The sequence below is a fragment of the Pteropus vampyrus genome, unplaced genomic scaffold (assembly GCF_000151845.1).
Source record: "Pteropus vampyrus isolate Shadow unplaced genomic scaffold, Pvam_2.0 Scaffold68, whole genome shotgun sequence".
NCBI classification, from domain to species: Eukaryota; Metazoa; Chordata; class Mammalia; order Chiroptera; family Pteropodidae; genus Pteropus; species Pteropus vampyrus.
The window spans coordinates 2327897-2348382 of record NW_011888849.1 but is presented as its reverse complement, the minus strand read 5'-3'; the positions used below and the strand labels follow the sequence as shown (position 1 = coordinate 2348382).

General features: G+C 34.2%; 1 protein-coding gene across 1 annotated transcript in view; it reads left to right on the top strand.

The window, feature by feature from the left end:
• HECTD2 (HECT domain E3 ubiquitin protein ligase 2) overlaps positions 1-13692 on the top strand; it is a 47013-nt gene extending 33321 nt beyond the window's left edge. The window contains exons 13-20 of the mRNA XM_011361581.1: positions 209-297; positions 3390-3548; positions 6632-6706; positions 7430-7517; positions 7604-7710; positions 9025-9140; positions 9690-9833; positions 11145-13692. Of these exons, the coding sequence (XP_011359883.1) occupies positions 209-297; positions 3390-3548; positions 6632-6706; positions 7430-7517; positions 7604-7710; positions 9025-9140; positions 9690-9833; positions 11145-11265 (899 nt within the window). The 3' untranslated portion in view covers positions 11266-13692. The remainder of the gene's footprint in view (positions 1-208; positions 298-3389; positions 3549-6631; positions 6707-7429; positions 7518-7603; positions 7711-9024; positions 9141-9689; positions 9834-11144) is intronic.
• The last annotated feature ends 6794 nt before the right edge of the window (positions 13693-20486 follow it).

The following is a 20486-nucleotide window of genomic DNA, read 5'->3' as shown; positions in this document are numbered from 1 at the left end:
TACCCCATGTTTCCACCCTTTGTTCAGGATACCAATGAACATTAAAATCCATGCTCTCTTTACATACATTTGATATATTTTAACATGAAAGATGGTCTGTAACAGAACTATTACTGTTTTGCTTCTAACAGATGAGCTATCATGTATATTTTTACCACTATGATTTTTAAATCAGTCATATTAATGAAATTGTTTCTCTTTTTTTCAGGCATGTTTACATATCACAAGGATTCACACTGCCATTGGTTTAGCAGCTTTAAATGTGATAACTATTCTGAATTCCGATTGGTTGGAATTGTATCCTTTAAACTTTCCACTAGGAGGTGCTAGTAGACTAGAGATTTTTTTAAACTATCTGAATTTTGGAAAACTGTTCTCATTAAGCATTTTTCCAAAGATTCTTGTTAAATTTACTAATAGATTTTCAATAATCTTTATTATTTGTGTTATTACAGCTGTGTAATATCAGCAGATTTAATTAATTGAAAGGAATGACTGAATTTTTTATATTTTTCTCTGAGAACCTTATCTCAAAATAAAAATGCTTATTTTCTATTTCAAATATTATCTAATTTATCAGAAAATCAAGACTTTTTTAAAAAGTATCTTTTCCATTCATAATGAAGTATTTTTCTGTTCTTTGTATATATTTCACTCAGTTTACTAAACTAAAATTGTGGAAATTAAATCTAGGTCTTAAAAATGCCCCCTGAATCCCAAGATATTCATAAAAATTTAAAAATTAATGGAACTGAAATATTTAAAGCATATGGCATTATTTTTATAGTATTTTTTAAATTAATCTCTATGCCATCTTCTGATCCCTAGTAGTTGTACTGGAGAGGGCATTTCTACATTAGCTTTTTTAATTCTAAGAAGTATGATTGTCTGAAGAAGAAGGGAGGAAAAAAGTAAATAAATGAGCAAGCACTGGAGATACATAGGTTAAAAGAGGGAAAAAATATCCACTTTTAAAAAGTTTACCATTTAGATGAGCAGATGACTACCAATACAACGTAGTCTGTTCTCAGAGTCAAATGACCATTTTACATTGAGGAAAGGAGTTCTAAGATGGAAAAGATTCAGTGTAGTCTTCCCATAGGAGGTAGAGACATTTGAAGATTGAACCATTCTATCTGATTAACACAGGGCTGTAGAAAGAGTGGGAGAATGACTAGAAAGAAAGACTGCTTTGAGCTGGACCTATTATAGTGCAATGTGTAGGTCCACCTGGTTGAAGCAGAAGGCACACTAGGAATTATGATACCATCAAAGGAAAGTTAAGAGCCCATCTTATGGAGGGCTTTGAATATGTATCTTTGTTGCATTTGTTGGATTAAATCTTGAGGAATGTATATGAAAAATGGGAGACAATGAAATTAAAGGTTATAGGGAGAAAACTACACATTGAGATAATAAACTTAAAATTTCATGTATATTTTCATGTCCAAGGGACCATAATGCCAAATTACACAATATAGAATGCTTAACAATTCTTAGACTTCTGTTTTTATTGTATTATTTACGGTAATCATTTGTTGAATGTTTTAACTTCATTGAAAGTCTGAGTCATTGATACATCTTACTATGCTATGAGCTGTTTGGATTTCATAATATATGTTTGTCATACTTCACATTCTTATCATGGCTTAGATTTGAGTGATATTTTGACTTTAATATTGGTATTGAAGTATTAGATCTTACTTAGCTATCACATTTTTAGGATTATGTTATACATAAAATAATGAATTTGCTAATTGCTTTCTGATGCAATAGACATTAATTTCTATTTAGTCATTACCCAAAAGAGCATATTAAGCATATTTACATATGTTGCATATTTCAAGTTAAATGATTACAGTAAGTTCTCAGACTTTAAGTGAAATGACATATAACGAAACAAGTTTTACCACAGCCTAACTGATATATAAACAAGAGTTAAGTTCTTTTGGCATCTCATCAACATTATAACAAAACGACACTGAAGAAAACGTTACTCAAGGGCCTGCTGTAAATCTAAAACATCTCATTGTTAATATGTATTTACTGCATAAAAAAAAACTGTAGAAAATAAGATTAATGCCCCAAAAGCATGATAATGTATAGGAAAAATATGAGGTAATAGTAGATGGTGATCATGTAGCGCAGAGTTTTCAAATTCTGCTCTGTGCACCACATGATGCCTCAATGACTCCAGAAGAATTCCCTCATCCCCATTCCTGCTTTGACCAGAGCAGTTTAATTTAGTGTGAAATGAAACATTATACTCTGTCTATGAAAGTTTCCTGTAGCAAATCCTATGAGCCTACTTCCTCCTCATCTGCCTTCAGTTATAATTTAAAAAAAAAATAATAATGAAAAGTGCTTAGAACTTGTCACTATTATAGATGATCATAAGTGGTAATTATGGTAGTATTATAGTTACTGTCATCAGTGCTATTATCACAGTTATAGAAGTATATTAGAACTTCTTGTCAATATCTATCCCTTGAATACACTGTTCAGTCTCTGTTGATATGGTTACCTATAAAATAGCATATCCCCTAAATTATTAATTTTCATTCTGCCTTAGCAAATTGAAATACTGGCTGTTTTCCAATTCTTAAAAATTGTTTGCAGTAATTTGTCCAGCCCGAATGTTTGGATTTTCTTTTGAGCCTATAAAATTAATGACTTCCTTAATAACTTAATATAATAATCTTTATTTGACAGTAGAAATATTATGAAATTTGATCTAAAACCTCTCTTGATAAAATACAACTGTGCAAAGTTTGTATGTATAATATCTGTAACTTTTTGACTTTAACACTTTGAGTAAACTCCAATAAAGGCCTTTCAGGTATTACTGTAAGAGAGCAATTGTCCTATTAGCTTATCAATAGTGCCTATGTCTGTGTGTGTGTGTGTGTGTGTGTGTGTGTGTGTGTGTATCCATGTTTATCCAGTTCAGCTCTCTTTTCTTTACATAGTCTGTATTTAATTTTAAAATAATTAAAATGAGTACCAAAATCAGTCATGTGTTCTACAGTGAATCCTATGGAATAAATTGCTGCTATTTATAAAATCACCAACATCTTTGTTTAAATTTAGAAAGTATTTTTATATGTCAAATTATAGAAATTTTTGAAACTTGTTGATCTTAAACTTTTTTAAGGAACTCATTAAATACTATCAACTGAACCCCTCCTTTTTACATGACTTTTGGTAATCAAGGAATTATATTATGTAAAATAAAAGGGAAATAAATGAAAGGAAAGGAAGTCTGTGAGATTAATTAGAAAGTCAGTGTTAGATCTGAAAGAAGTATGCAAAAAATAGAATGATGCATAATTCAAAACTCATTTGTTGTCACGGATTTTATGTTAATGCTTAACATTTAGTATGCATAGCTTATGGGACTAGCTGTTTATAACAGCATTACCTTGGATATTCGTTTCCCCCCCTGCTGTTACAAGAAATTGTTGAGCCCTCCCATCATTCCTAGTGATCAAAATACACCAGTAGGCATCTGCAGCATTACCACTGATGACTTATGTCAAATTATGCCTGTAAGTATAAAGTTACTAGCATCTTATTCCTTAATGCTAATATCTTCTACCTGTACAGTCTTTCTTCTCCTGATGCTAATATTTTAAAATATGGTTTCTCTCTACTTTTGTAACACATCTCCTTTTTTATCTAACTTTCTCCTTCTTTATATAGACATATCACCCACTCTGCAGCACTGCTCAGCTCTAATAGCATAGTAGAACAGGCTCTGAAGTCAGAAAAGCAGAGATTTTAATCTGGGCTCAGCCACTGATTAGCTCTGTAAACTTGAATAAGTTTAACCTTTCTGAGCTCCAGTTTCTTTATGTGATCAATAGGATAATAAAACATATTGGGGGGATTATATGGCATAAGAAAGCACTTAGTACGTGATTACTTCTATGGATCCTTATTAAGATGACACTGCAAAATCATTAACAATGTCTGTAACAACAGCTCCAAGATCAATACAACACGAATATCACAGGACTGTCTCTTAGGACATTCCTCAGTTCAAAAATTAGATTTCTGATCATCAAATTTAAGTCAAGGTTAAAACTTAGTAGATATATGGATAGTACATGCATCTTCCTGAAAATGTTATATTTCTCAGCTGAGTTTTGATAACTATTGGTCAGCAGAGAATTCCTGGTAATATTTTAGCAAATACCTAGATGTGGACATTTTCCGTTGCTCATTAAGTATCTAAATATCCCTGTTTTAATTGTCAGATGAGTTTGATGTACAGTTGGTGCCTTCCTATGAACGCTGAGAAACCTTTCCACTCTTCATATTCCCCACGGTGTTGACATCAGATACATTTTTGAAGTCTGTTTGGGTTCTTTCAGATTAAGAGCACAAATTTTATAAGACTCGATAGGAAAATAGTATGACAGTTTGCAAAAGTTAATAGAGCAGGCTCTGACTGAGAAACTGAAAGATAGGCCTTTTCTAGTTTTGTATCTGCAACATACTAGCTATGGCCCTGAATGATTCACTTAATTTTCTTACCTGTAAAATGAAGGGAGTAGACTCATCTCTGAGTTATCTTCTCGTTTTATATTTCTGTGATTTTTTCGTTCCTCTTAGTTTTTGCCAAAATTTTTACCAATAAATTTCCTAATTTTATTATGTTTTTTGTCAATAAATTATTTATTTTTATGATTAAAGATATTTGAATTTGACTCATTTAAATGCAGCTTTTTCAAAGTTAATAATGGATATTTTATGAATGACTATGCCAATATGGTGCTTCATATTGTGGAGCTGAAGATTTCATTGAGCTGATTTCATATTATATTAACTCTTTAATAATGAATCCAGATTGTACATATGAGATCAACTATTGAAAAAACTAAGTTTCTATGCATGCATCAATAAAGACTGAAAGGAAGCAGGAAAACTGCTGCTATGTTAGAATAGTAGAATGTGGGTAATTTTTGGAAAACACTTTGTAAATAGGTCATTAATTTATTAGTAGTATCAAAATTGGCACTAATTTCCATTTAGTATATGGTAAAAATATATCCTAAAAAAGTTTTTTAACTGCTTTTTAATTCAATTCTTTACTATTTGTATTTTTACACTATTTTCAAGGAGAGTAAACAGGAAAGCAAAGAGAAAGTAGATATATTTCTTAATTTAAAGACAGTATCTGTGAGTATAGGACAAAAAGTACAGAGAGTAAGCAAAATTTTCAACAATAGAGCATTCAATATGGTGTTAATAAATACAATAGTTTTCTGTAACCATGTTAATGAATACTCTATTGCTTCTCTGAGAGGTGATCCATAACAAAGCATCAGAATTGTCCAGCAACAATAAGAAGAAATTTTCCCAACAGTCATGAAAATTACACTTGAGGGTTTAGTTGAAAGTAGAGAGGCAAGTATAACCTTGAATCAGCAACTGGAATATCTCTTTTCCTTCTGTTTAAGTCACTCTCAAATATGCTTTATGAATAAGACCAGGGTTTCAAACTGTAAAAACACTACCCTGTTTCTTCACATACTCTTTAATTATAGGTTAACACAATCAAAAAAAAGTTTAACTATGGGTAATTAATATTTTAGAGATAGCATGTTACAGTTAAGAGTCTAAGATTGACAGTATGAAGATATTCTCAACAAAAATTGAAGTTTGAAATAGAAAAACTGGGAATAAAAGGCCTACAGTCCTGAATAAAGCAGATTGGAGTATATAACATTATGACCTATTTACCTTGTATTTTGTCATTAAAAATTTAACCTTGGAAAGAAGATGGTAAATTCTTTCCTTTGGAGTCACCTAGTAGTCCCTTGAGTTCTTAATAAAAAATCACAAATCTTCCAATGATAATTTTCAGCATCCATAATTTTTATTAATTGAAACAAATGATAACAATCATCAAATCTGTGCCCGTCTAGATTTGTATAAAAATTTCTGATTTTAATGGAATGGAAAATCTATTCTGTATGAAAGTATGTAAGATTAATTTAACCATACTATTTATCTTTTTAATAATTTAAAACTAATTTTTCATAAAAACTGAAAAGTTTTTTAAGTATTTGGTTGTTTTCTATTTGTAAATCTTTGCTCATGGATAACATGAATTATAAACTAATATAGGAAAATGTTTTTTCCAGAGTTCTCAGCTTCTTAGGAGAGGAAAGCACTGTAACTGAAATATAAAGCCCACTTAACATGCATGAACTCTATGTTTTTATGTTTAAAAGATGTATCCTGAAATGGTAGATTTTTTTAAGAATATAAATTGAGAGTGAGAAATATTACAAATTTATAAATAGTAATGTTGCAGGTAGCAGTGTATTATGATGGAAACTATGCTCTTAGCTTGTTGCACAAGAATAGACCCTAGAGTTATGCCTCTGGTTAGAACTGCATATTTTCCTCCTATATGACCTTTTCCAATGAAAGGGTAGATTGTAGAAATCATTAACAAACATTTCGTGTCCTGGAAAATACATCTCAAATATTATCGTTATTTAACGATCTGAAAGAGTATCTGCTCTATCTCACAGGCAAGTGAGCTATAGTAGATCTGCTAAACTTTTAGGTAATACTGTTTGGTTTAAAAACACAGATAATAGATTTCTTTTTACAGGAGTTGGCCCATGGACTAAGTGAACTCCTGGCATATGAAGGCAATGTTGAAGAAGATTTCTATTCAACATTCCAGGTACTGTTAACACAAATAGCTTCCTGTTAACCACATATTTCATATATGAAAAATGCCATTAAACACCCATTATTAGAATGTTAAAAATGTTATTAAACACCCATTATTAGAAAAGATGAACAGGATTAATCAACGCATACCATCTCCTATCTTAACTTGATAAAATAGAGTCAGTGAAGCAGACACATGTAAATGAGCAGTCACAAAAATGCTTAAAGAAATTCATCAATGGTAAGAGTACTTCCTACTTTGCTAGGCAACCGGCATGTTCCCTTGACTATTACGTCCTCAGAGCTTTAAACTTCTAAAAATAAGCCTCTTCTGTAGCTTCAATATAAGAAGTTAGGGGCAGAAACTAATGTATCGAACCAAAATTCTCATTTCCACTCCTCTAACAATAATTGGGAGGTGACTATTATAGTAATCTACATAGCTCCAATAGGTCTGAGTATTACCTAAATGGCCACACAAGTTTTGTGAACATTGGTAAAGTATTGAACTGTATTCAAAACAGAAGATTAAGTTAAAGCCTTATTTACTTCATAATGCTTTCATGACACATTGTTATTAATATAAATATCACAAGAGCTTAGTCTTTCTGTAGTTCGCGTATTTAAAAGGGAGGAAAAAAACATTCTTTTTAAATTTCACAAACCTCTTCATTGAAGCCTGTTATGATATCAGCCATATTAATTAATACCTTGTGTTGGAATCTTCCATCAGGTTTTTCAAGAAGAATTTGGAATAATTAAGTCCTATAATTTAAAGCCAGGTGGTGATAAAATTCCAGTTACCAATCAAAATAGGAAAGGTATGTTAGACACCATTTCTTAATTAAAATGCATTAGTGTTTACCATTTACTTTTACAATGTAATAGATGTAAAATTGTTTTTCAGAATATGTACAGCTTTATATTGACTTTCTTCTCAACAAATCCATCTATAAGCAGTTTGCTGCATTTTATTATGGATTTCATAGTGTGTGTGCTTCAAATGCCCTTATGGTGAGTTTAAAACTTTAAATTATGCTTTGAGTTAGGTTTTGTAATATGACAAATAATTCCTTCAATATTTTAGTAGATAGGCTTTTAAGATAGAAAATGTTTTCTATTTTTTAAAGGTAGAGTTAGAAATAAAAATAGTTCTCCTATTTCAGCCTTAACTCTCTAAAAGGAAAAAAGACTAGTCAACTCCATTTTTCTCCCCTTGTGCTGTGTCTTATACTATGTCTTTTAGGGCTTTAAAAAGTTTCCTCATGCAGAGCAGATGCAGAGATCCCATGAGTTCAAGGTCTTAATACTGAGAGACAAAGCACAGAAACAGAGTTAACACATAAGCTCCAGGGCAAAAGCCACAACTTCCTATTGACTAAAGAACATACTCATAACTGCTTCAAGGATCCCTCAGCAACTCTGAGTTGCCTTTACCCACAGGAAGTAGTCTCTCTCCTGAGTCATGATGAACTCTGGTTCGATTTATCTTAGCCATGTGAATACGGGTCAACTACTTTTTAGAATACCATGTTGGAAATATCATAAGATAAAAGCAGTTTTTTCAAGAACCTGTGCTCTTTGCCTCAGCTACCCAGGGCATGCTCTGTCACACCACGTATATCTCCACCTCAGTTTTATGAGGGTTTAGGGTAAGGTCTTTCATTTGAATTATTTTTCATAGGAGAGAGCTTGCTTTAGAGTAACCTTTGTCACATATTTGTTGTTGAAAGTACCTTGGAAAACGGAGCGCTTCATTGCGCTCTAATTGAGTTTTGTTTGTGACGCACTGGTAGTTGTGGAGATGGAGGGAGGAAAAATAAGAATTAAATGGCATAGCATGGTTTCTATTTTTTCAGTTTTAATCTCTTTAGGTGGGAGACAATCTATGTAGGTGAATAAACCAGTAAACAGCCCAAGACAGACTAACCCAAACTCTACAGTGCACACATCCTGTGCGTTATTGGAACAGATACTGGAAGGAGGCAGGCAGATCAGCAGATGCTGGAGTAACCAAGAGTTTCGAGCTGGGTTTTGGGGAAGAGTTGTATTTTGGATTCATGCTTAGTCAATTGCTTGTTTTTCTGACAAACTGCTACTGTTTGCAAAAGGGGGAACCTGATAGTTTGACAAGAGTTATAAACTTTGGGGAGCGAAAATATCTTACCCCGGTATGAAAATATAAGTGGCGATTTTTCTTAAACAAAATGGTTTGATTTACTATGAGAAGTAATGGTTTTGGTAGTTCGAATCAGTGGAAATAGTTCCAGTTTCACTTTTTTTTTCAATCATCACTTTTTATCATTTTTGATAAATAATTACTGGCAGCTGCTTCGTCCAGAAGAGGTTGAAATTCTGGTCTGTGGAAGTCCTGAACTGGACATGCATGCACTGCAGAGAAGTACTCAGTATGATGGCTATGCAAAAACTGACTTGACTATAAGGTGAGCTCTTTATACTTCTAGTAGTGAGGTTGGAGAATAGAGAATGAAAGAGAATGCAGTTCACTTATTTGTGTAACTTAACAATCTTTGAATCAAGTTAAGTCAGCTTAAATATTGTAGAGTTGCACACTGCCTTATTTTATTTCTAGAAAGTAACGTGAGAATATGAAATATGAAATCACTTAGCAACACCCTTGGGAGTGATATAAATAAGTTTCTACAAAAGTAGAGATTTTACTTTTTTAAAAGACTTTGGTTCTTTTGGTTTAATAGCACTGTATTGAAAAACTAAGAAAAATTATATAGGATAAAAATGATTTTTGTCTTATCCACAGTTAGGCTACTTTTAAAATTTTATAAAAATATTTTTATAATAATGTTAGTCAAAAATCTAATTAATAAATAGAAACTTTTCTTCCTTAATTTCAAAGTAAGGGTATTATATATGTTTAGGGAAGATTTTTCCTTAGAACTTGCGTTATAACTTTATTTTGAGCTGCAGGATTTTTGTCAGGACATTTTATGTAAATTTCCTTTGGTGTTCTCTAGATACTTTTGGGATGTTGTGCTTGGATTTCCTCTTGATCTTCAAAAGAAGTTGCTACATTTTACTACAGGAAGTGACAGAGTACCTGTAGGAGGAATGGCTGATTTGAACTTTAAAATCTCAAAGAATGAAACTTCTACTAATTGGTAAATTTCCAGATTGGGATTTTTTTAAATTTATAAGTTTGTTACTAATAATATGTTTAGAATTAGAGGCTTCTTTCGATCCTAAGTCATCTCCATAGAAAAATCTTGGAAGTAAATGTGGCCTTGAAATGAGAGCGACTATGGCTTAAGGTCCTCTATTAACTTTTATACCAGTACTAACTGACAATCCTTTCCATGAATTTTTGCTTTGCTAAGTCAACTGTTTTGTAGTCTCTTTTTAGAATCTGGCTTGTTTTTAGTAGTATATTGTCTTACCTGCATTTTTATTTAAAGGTGTTTTTTATTAAAAATGCCAAGGCAGGTTTTTTTGGCTACTAGTACTAGAAGTCTTCCAGTACTAGAAAAGTAACTGTGGTACTAATCCTCTTTTTTTATCTAGTGCTGTTTGCATATAAAAATGATGATGATGATGGGTTTAAATTATTTTCTAATAATGTTGATGGATTAATGCTGATCTACTTCTTTTCCCAATCACCTTGTAATTTCTAAAGCTTATTTGAGTAGACACTACTTAATTATAATCATTTTTTCCCCTGCCCCATGTGTTCCAATATACCCCATATGCTTATAAAGTAGACATACTTCATATACTTATGTGTTTGTTCATTTTTGTACTGGAATTTATCCTTTCCTTTCCCACTGCTACCACTGACAGCTATTCTGATGGCGTGGGGTTCATAAAGACTGAGGAAAGGGTCTAAGAAATCTGTAGAAATCTTAAAGATAACAGTGTCATCATGTAGAGGGTTGGGGGAGCTTATCAAAAAGATTCAGAGGATGACTGTTGCAAGTGTCTCAGAAATGTTCTCTTTATTATTTTTTGACAATCAAGACTGAAGTAATAATAACACTCCTATTATCTGCTATTCTGCTACGTGTTTTATGTAGATAGCTCTTTTTAATCTTTTCAACAACCCAGTTGGCTAGTTTACCCTTATCATGGTAATTTGGAAACAGATTTGGAGACATCAAGCAACTTGAACAAGGTCCCACAGCTCGTAAGTGAGGGAGACAACATTCAAATTCAGATTTGTCTGACTCCAAAAATAATGCCTCCATAATGAAAATTTCATGAGAGCAGAGACATTGGCTGTCTTGTCTGTAAACCCAGCCCCGTGTCTAGAAGGGTGCCTGACACATACATAGTACATACTTCATAAGTATTTGTTCAAAGAATGAGGGGGTGACAGTAAACTAGATTTAATGTGTATGTCCTGATACTTTGAAAGTTGATTAGCAGACATTCTGTGTGTTTTAAGGCTTAGTATCTTAAAAAAGTGTTTCCCCTAGGTTGCCTGTGGCCCATACCTGCTTCAATCAACTTTGCCTTCCCCCCTACAAGAGCAAAAAGGACCTGAAACAGAAATTGATCATTGGAATTTCAAATTCAGAAGGTTTTGGACTTGAGTGACCTAGAAGACTTGAAATATATTTTATATGTAGCATTCACTTCCCTCTTATTGTGCCTTTAACCTTTTCATGTTTTCGTCTCAAAACATCTTGACAAAGCTCGCCAACTTTAAAATACTGATTTTTTAAAAATCAAATATGAAGTATGTTTAGTGGAGCCATACGATTTTCTAAAAACACAGACATAGCTTGAGTGGGGAAAAGACCAGATGGCAGAGACAGGTGTGGGTTCAGTCCCTCTTTTTAATAGCACTTTATCATTCTCCATAAGTAGTTTCTCACAGGTATTCCACTGGGAAAGCAATGTGTAGTAAAGAATGCAGTGATGACATAGTAGAACCCAGTGACAGATTGTGTGCTGCTAGCACAAGGTAGCAACACAGATAGCTACATTATCATTAATGTAAGGCATGTAGCCATATTTTCATATAAAGGTAAACAGCAATTGTAAATGCAGTTTACAGGTTGGTTTTTGTTTTTTGTTTTTCGTTTTTTTGTTATACTGGCTTTGGTCCTATAAGATTTTCAACTGTTGCTGAAAAGCATGTAAATATCTACATAATAGCTTGAGAATAATGGGATTTTGATAGTGCCATTTATTGCTAAAGATTTATTTTTACAAAGTAAATTCAGGGTTTTAGATGTGTATACAGTTTTACAAATCAATAAAGATGATTGTACAAGAGTGTAACTATTTTCAGACTAATTGGATTCAAGGTTCTATTCTTTTAAGTATTGTTAGTCTGCATGCACATTGGCAGTAAACTAGTTATTTTGAGTACTCTAATATTTGTAAAATGATCATTTCTTCTTAAGGGTCGAGATATTAGAAAGGAAATCAGATAACTAATCATTGATAAACTAAGTCAATTACAAGCACAAAAGAACTGTTTTTATATATACTTTGATTGATGTACAAGGCTTATTTCTAATATTTTTTGATCACCAGTTGTACTGAAACACTAATTTTTAGAAAAGGTTAGGATAAGATATTTGACAAAAGTGAATACAATAACTTTTGTGTCAAAATGACATAGCTTGGTGTAAAAATCAAGTTCAACATTTTGATCAAAATGTTTGCTTTTCACTGGATTCTGAATATAGTAAATTCAAAAGTACTCTTTTTGGAGTTTCTAATAAAGTAGCATGTAAAAAGAAACTGCATTTTAAGTCAGACAGTAAATGGTTTTCTGTTTAATTTACAGCAAATGAAGCAGTTTTATTAGCATGTTAGAAATATTTCCAGATCAAGACTTCTCTATTATACTTTGATAGTTTTCCTTCAGAAAACTCTGAAGATATATTTGCAATAATAATGAAGCCAGCATTTAGTACCAGCATATGGTTCACATGCAAATAATACTTTCCCGCAATTTTTTCTGAGCTACACTATTTTCTCATTGCTATATGCTTCCTGCACCCAACCAGCAGAATTCTTTTGGGGTGAAGGAACTAATCAGCTTGTTTTCCTGCAGTTCTGAAGCCAGCCTGTGAATCTTTAAGGAAAAAGAATTCCTACTTGATTTACTATCTTCTTTGAGACAGAAGTGACTCTGCTTTTCTATTTGGATATACTATTTAAAGGATTTTCTTCTTAAAAATCTTGGAACGCCTAAGAGAGTTAAAGTCATGTTGGTTTCATTTTGTTTGCTCTGTTTTTAATCCGTATGCAAATAAAACTGCTTCTCTCTTACACTGCTTGAACTAGAAAGTAAGATGTTTAATGTAGGTTACTACTAACTAATAAGCACAAAAGAATCATGTATAAGAAACCAGATTTAAGTGTTTTAAATAAAATGTAAAGTTTTTATTTGGTAGAGATGGAAAAAATTGTATTGGCTTGGTCTGCATGTTTAATGATGTGCTTGTATATCGATAGTTATGTCGCTTTTAAAAGTACCAAGCAAGCCAGATTTCTAAATGACAAAGTCCATAAATAACTGGAAAATTTTTGTTGTCTGTTATTAAGTTGAAATTTATAATCATCTATCACTTAAGCACATTGCCTTTATTTATTTATGCTCTGTTTTTGGTTTACAGTGTAATAATACCTCATTTTTTAAAAAATAAAAACTACTGTTATATTTCATTGATTTAAACAGCTAGAAAATTCATGTAGTTGCTTTTTTAATATAACCTGTTAATGAATTCTTGATTTTTGTATCACCACAGTAAATTAAAGCATTACACAGTATTTATCAGTATTTACAAAATGTCCTGTCCTTTTTTAATCTTTGCTTAATCATATTTTTGTCTGTATGATCAGGAGTTTTTAACAGTCCCTGTTTTTTGTACAAATCTGTATTGTATTAAATTGTTAATTTCTGGATAAAATTTTTCAAATATTAAAGTTATACAATCAGTCGGGTTTCAGTTTATTTTCTGAACATAAAGCAGTTAATTAAAACCATAAATTTAAAATACCTTAAATATGCAAGCTGTTCTCTTCATTACACTCTCTTAAACTAGTGCTTAGGAAAATTGCTAATACTTATAGCTTCAAAAGATGTGTGTTGTTATTGACACCAAATATAACCAACCTCTTCAGCATTATTTTCAATATGAAACATGTATATCCAATGTCTGGAGACCATCCAGAAATGAACTAAGTATATTGCATTGGCCACAGATACACAACTTCAGATCTTAAGTATTTCTCCCTAAAACTATCAGTTTGGCCTTTTTTCCTTGCCCACATTTCTTGTGCTTAACAAAGATTATAAGAATGTAATGGGCAATAGGACTAATGGAAGAAGATAAGTAGCTGGATGGAAGAAAGTCTAGATGGGTGTTCACAGGGCAGCACACAAGATCCATTCACCCAGATGGCCACACAGCCTTTAGTCCAGTGTGGTGGTCACGAATGGGGCTTTGAAGCCAGACTGCCTGGGTTTGGGTTTATTATTCACTAGCTTTGTTTCCTTGGGCAAATTACTTAATCTCCCTGTGCCTCAATTATCAAGTGAAAATAATGTGTAAAGTGGAAACAATCTACCTCTCTCATGTAGAGGAGTTATAAGGAGCATGAAATGAGTATGTGTAAACCACTCACACAGTTTCTGGTGTAGAGTAAGCAATATGGGATGCAAGAGGAATCGTGGTGCTAATGTGACACCATCTTACAACCACTGTTTCTGAAGCCTTCTGGAGGTTATTGACTATCAAACATTGGGTGCAACCACATATTGAAGAACACAAAGTACTTCTGAGGCATTAAAATTGTGTTAGAATATTTCTTGTTCTAGAACATGCTTTAGGATTTATCCTTATAGATGTCTCATTAGGCAAGAGTTTTTAATACTATATTACAGATGTGTAACAAGAGGCAATTTTAAAATTCAAAAATAAAATTTATTTTTAATGAAATATTTCAAATCTAGGGGAATTTTTCAGAGATTAACAATAAAACCACGTTCCCACTCTCAGATACAACAAATATTAACATTCTGCCACATTTTCTTTTTGAACAAAAAATTACAGATGGAGTTGAAGCCCCTTTTTGTGCACTTCTCCAATCCCAATATACTTTCTCTTTTCCCTCATTAAACTGCAGTTGGTTTGTCTCTCTGTAAACACTATACATAGTATTGTTATAACTGTATACCTAATATCATACTCTACCTATCTTTACACAACATTTCACAATAGTCTTTTCAAGATTTATCCTTGATTACACATTAAGATATAATTCACTCATTTTAATGGCAGAATAGAATTCTATTAAATAAATATACCACATTTGTTGATCCATCCTCCCAGACTAACGTTTAGTGTGAACCAGGCTATGATGAGCCCCCTTGCCCGTGCTGAACGTGCATGCACAAGACTGCCTAGGTTACAGCCCAGATGTGGAATGGCTGAATCACAATGCACATCTTCAGCCTTACTAGATGTTGCCCTTTTGCTCTTCAAAGTGGTAGTTCCAGCATTATTTTCTATCACATTGTAAGAGTTGTCTTTCCTCCACATTCTCCTCAACATTGGGTTTTAGCTGACCTTTTTTGTTAATCTGACCAGTATGTTTTAATTTATATTTCCATAATTGTTAATGTTGTACATTTACAGGCCATTCACATTTCTTCTGTGAGTGGCCAGTTTAATATTCTTTGCCAAATTTTTCTGATATTTTTTTCCTCATTGGTTTTTAGGAGTTATTTCGTTATTCTGGATATTGATCTTCTGTTAACAGAAGCAACATTGCTTCAGTATGAATCCCAGATCTGCCAATGACTATGTGATTTTGAATAAACGACTAACATCTCACCTCAGTTTACCCATCTGTAAAATAAAATAATAATACACAGCTCATAGAGTTGTTAAATAAGCCTAGGTATACATATATGTAAGTGTATATATGTATACTTATGTATATATCAAATAAATATATGTAATGTTTTAGTTAAATAAGTATAAATTTTATGTGTACATGATATATACATACTTATACATAAAACATATAAATATTTAACTTACATATATGTATATAAATAAGTACTTATATTTATGCCAGACTCATAATAAACATTGTATTTGATATTAGTACAATTACTATTATTATAATAGCTACATGAATTATTATTATAGCTCAAGATCTAGTATATGGCATTTTTTCTTTTATAATATGTATTTTCGAATTTTAATGTGGTCCATAAAACATTGTTTTATGTAGTTAATGTCTGTTTAGATTTAACCACCTATTCAGTTTCTTTGCGTACCATTTCCCCTTCTGTTGTTCTCCACACCTACCTCTGGGATCAGTTTTCTCCCTCCTAGATTATATCTATTAGACGCGCTTTTAATGAGGGTTTGTCAGTAGTAAATTCTTTTTTCATTTGTCTAAAGATGATTTAACCTTTATTCACGAAAGTTTCATTAAACATGCATTACTGTGTTAATGGCTACCCTTAGGACTGTTAATATATTTACCCCACTATCTTTGGGTTTCATTGTTGATATGAAGTTAGCTGTCAGTGTAATTGTCATTCCTCAGCAGATAATCTCTTTTTCTCTGGCTACTTTTAAGATATTTTTTTTTTTCTCATAAAGCTGCAGAACATCAAAGACAATGTGTATATTGCACATTTTTTATTTTACTTAAGATTCATTATGGTTCTTGAATTTGTATCTTTCAATTCTAGAAAATTCTTCAGCCATTTTTCTCTTTGAATATTGCTCTTCCCTGTTTCCTCTAATCTCTCCTGTTAAATACATGTTGGACCATCTCATTCGACCATTCCATCTCTCCGTATGCCTGATTTGATGTTCAACCAACCCAATGAGTTGTTTTATTTTTTTTTAAGTTCAGTGGTTGTACTTTTTATTTCTAGAAATTCTACTGGTTCCTTTTCAAGTCCAAGGTTCTTTCTTCATACTGTTCTTTCATATGGTTTTATTTCTTTAATAATTTTCAGCATATTGTTTGACAACTCTTTTAGATTGTTCGACTCTTCAGTTCCTGAAGTAGTATGTTCATCTACTGACTCTTGTAGTGCTTTTTCTTATGTATTTGCAACTTTGTATTTTTCTTTTATTTATATAATTATGTATCCTGAATACTGCAAGTGCCCTACCAGAATAGTTTCATGTTGTTCTCAACCAAGGTCCTATAGGTTTCCCACACCAATTTTTATGTTAATTTCTTGGAGTAGGGTTCTTTTTCTACTTGTGTAAATTTGGACCCCCTCACCTACAGTGGCACAGGTCGAGGCTTATGAGCAGCGTTTTTCTATCCTTTTTTCATAGACATAGCAATCCTTTTAAATGCTAGGCTTTATGAAATGAGATCAGTTTGGGCTCCTCACCTTGAATAGGCCTAAGGTGTGTCTGTTGAACTCATGGGCATTAAAATCCATTTAGAGGGTTCATCACTCTCATGAGTCCCTAATCCTGCTTACTACTTTTAGCTTTCCATTTCTTCCCTATTTCTTAACTGATGAGTTCTCTTCATTTCAATCTTGGACATTTATGTTTTAAGATTTTTATAGATATATGTTGTTCAAAATTTTTAAAAGTTTATAGTAGTAAATGGCCTCTTCCATTCCAGCACAGCCTGTACAAGCATGCCCCTTGGTTCTTTGTACCCCATCCAATGTGCAAAACTTTTAAGTGCATTGTTCTCTGTAGATTATCTGCATCAATGTTTATTATTTTGTTAATTTAACACTTTTTTGTTGAGTGCCTATTTAAACTGGAGGCTGATCTTCGGCTCCATATAGCACTTGCTTATTCTTTATAAACGTAAGAAGCAGATATGATTCTGAATACTTATTTTATGAAGCATTAAAATGTGTACCATGTCAAGAAAATATTTTCAGGATTTTCATGGCAATTACACGATTCGATGTTTTCGTGCCATCTAGCTATTACGATTCTGAACACATGGGTATACATATAATAGGAACATTTTGTCACCACTGGGTTAAGTCGCCGGGTTTTTCTGCAGCCTGACTCGATTTTTTCTATGTGTACACAAACACACAAACTACAATAGGAAAAATACGGAATTATTTTGGTAGGGTTTCTCAAGGTGCACAATCCTGTACTGTGTTACCATGTGTATATAGACCACCTCTCCTCACTGGCAGCCTTACGCCCCTGATTTGCCTGGCGTGTAAACACTGGTCGTACTCTGACTTTTCGTTCTCTTCAACTCATATCAGCAAGCTTCATATTTATGTTGCTTCTCAGATTTGACCCTTCCTACTCCATTCCTAGTTTCTTCTTTGGTTTATATGCTCAATCCTTCATAGCTAACCAGCCTCCTTGACTGTAGACTTACTCTTCCCCCATTTATACTAAGGTCCCAACAGATAATCTATAAAATTCTGTTCTTATCATGTGCCTGGCTATCTATCAAGTTGTTTAAGATATATCTGGTGCTTTTTTGACCACTTTTCCAAGCCCAAAGCCTAGCATGTTTCCCACTCTTATTTTGCACATTCCCCAATACCAGCTTCCAAAAGGTCTCCCAAACACCCTCCGCTCAGTCCCAGCCCCGCTCAGCATAGTGCCCGTAAAAGTGTACCCGTTGCTTCTTGTCAATGACCCGACTCCTTCCTCAGCTCTATCGCAATCCAGCTCAGGTTCCCTACCCTCCACAACCTCCCTAGACCAAAATTTTCTCTCTCCAGCCTAACCTTGCCCTGAATTATCACCGCCCACCCCCATACCAAAAAAAAAAAAAAAAAAAAAAAAAAAAAACTAGCTGGAAGGCAAAGCTCCCTCTTTTTCACACCCATTCGCCTGTCTTCTTTTCTCAGGTGGCATTTAGTATTTCCAGTCTTGTGTGTGGTTCAGTGTGTACGTATCAACAGCTTGTGAACAGAGGCATTTCCTGTCTCCCCACCTAGCACCTAGCACAGTTCTGGGTCAGTGAATTCAGATAAATTCCTACCTGACTTGTTGACTTGACTGGACAGGTGAAACACCCAACAAATCAGTGGAGTAGACAAGAGACTACATGGGTAAATAGTTTCATGTTTAGTTAGCAGCCCATTGCCCTAACTCACACAAACCTGCTTGCACTCTGCCTGTCGAGACTTCAGTATGTCACCTACCTGCCTACCTATTCACCTATCATCTATCTACCCACCTAGCTACGTATCTATGAACTGCTGAAACAACTGAATGACTCCATTTGTTGGAGGAATCGTGCTCCTCTTCCTATATACCAACCTTGACCCACGATAAAAGGCCCTTGATTTGCCTCTCCACTCAAGGAGTGTTAGAATGAGAACCTGCTCTCCCTCCCCTCTCTTACTGCTGCCCTCAAGGGAGGGCAGCTGCTTTTTGACTGGCGAAAGCCCTGTAGCATCAAGCCATGTTTCACTGAAGTATACATCTACGCCCAGAGAAGCTCCCCCAGGCCTTGCTCTTCTCTCTAGTTCTCTAGGAATCTCTGCTTGAGCCTAGGCATAGTGAGCACATGAGCACTGGTTCCCCCTGGTCAATGGCCATTCCCACAAAGACCCATTATTCTCTAGCTCCTCCATTTGTCTCCAGAGAAGTAAGTGCAGAGGGAGATAAGTCAGCAAAGACTAAACTGAAGTAAGAATAGATGCCCAAACTCAGCGGCTTTGTATAACAGAAGTTCATTTCTAACTCACTTAACAGTTCTGGGAGGATGTTCAGGTCAGCAGGGCAGCTCTCTCCATCATGATACCTGGGCTCCTTCCATCTTATGGGTCTTCCATCCCCTAGGACATCGCTGACATCTGTATCCAGCAGGCTGAAGGAGAAAGAATGATGAATTACCCAGAAGGTTTTCACTGGCCAGGCTTGAAAACAGTACACCCTGCTTCTGCTCACACTACATTGGAGAGAACTCAGTCACAGAGTCGCAGATTGGATTCTCAGGGAGTAGATGCTGACATAAAGTTTGAGAGTACATGAAAATTTATTAGGAATCGTTATCTGTGAAAGGAAAGAGGGAGGAAACAATCTGGTAGAGGGAGAAATCAAGCTGTAACACAGTTCTGACAAAGCAACGGCCAACCCAGTGGAGCAAATATTGCCTGTCAGTCTTCCTCTATTGGGCCAAAACAGCCAGCCTTCTCTGCCCTGCCTCAGGCAGTCAGATGGAAAGCAGTCATACCTGGAAGGGTGTGACACTGGGTGGGGCAGCTTTCTGCAACTGAGGACAATCCTGAAGGAGCTGACAGCCAGAAATTGTCTACTGACTGCACTTCCTGCCTGTGGGCAGCAAAACCTTCCTTGAAGGGGGAGTCTGAAGGCACACCTACAGGTCCACCATACCTGACCACACCTAACTGCAAAGGAATCTGAAAAATGTAGTTGAGCTCTGTGCCTAAGAAGAGGGTTGAAGCAGAATGTGGTGACAGCTAGCAGTATTCTCCAGACTGATTTTACAAAGGAGCCTGTACTTGTGAGTTATAGGACATAGCAGATGGTCTGATCTCCATTTAGCCACATGTGTTTACTCCTATCTTCTAGAACCCTGAGGGGAGCAGCTTGATGGGCACAGACACCTAACCCTAGCAATAATGTCTATAAAGTGCCTGGACAGGAGATGCCTAGACAATGTGGCTTGTGCCTCCAGCTTTTATTGCTGAATCAGGCTACTTTGAGAGCATGAACAATCCCCAACTGGACCCCAGCTCATCAGTGCCCAGAGTAAAAGGGAGAGTTACATAACTGTCCTTGTTTACACATGGGCCCATTAGCCTTGACCTCTGAGGTACTGAGGAACTATGATCATTTTCC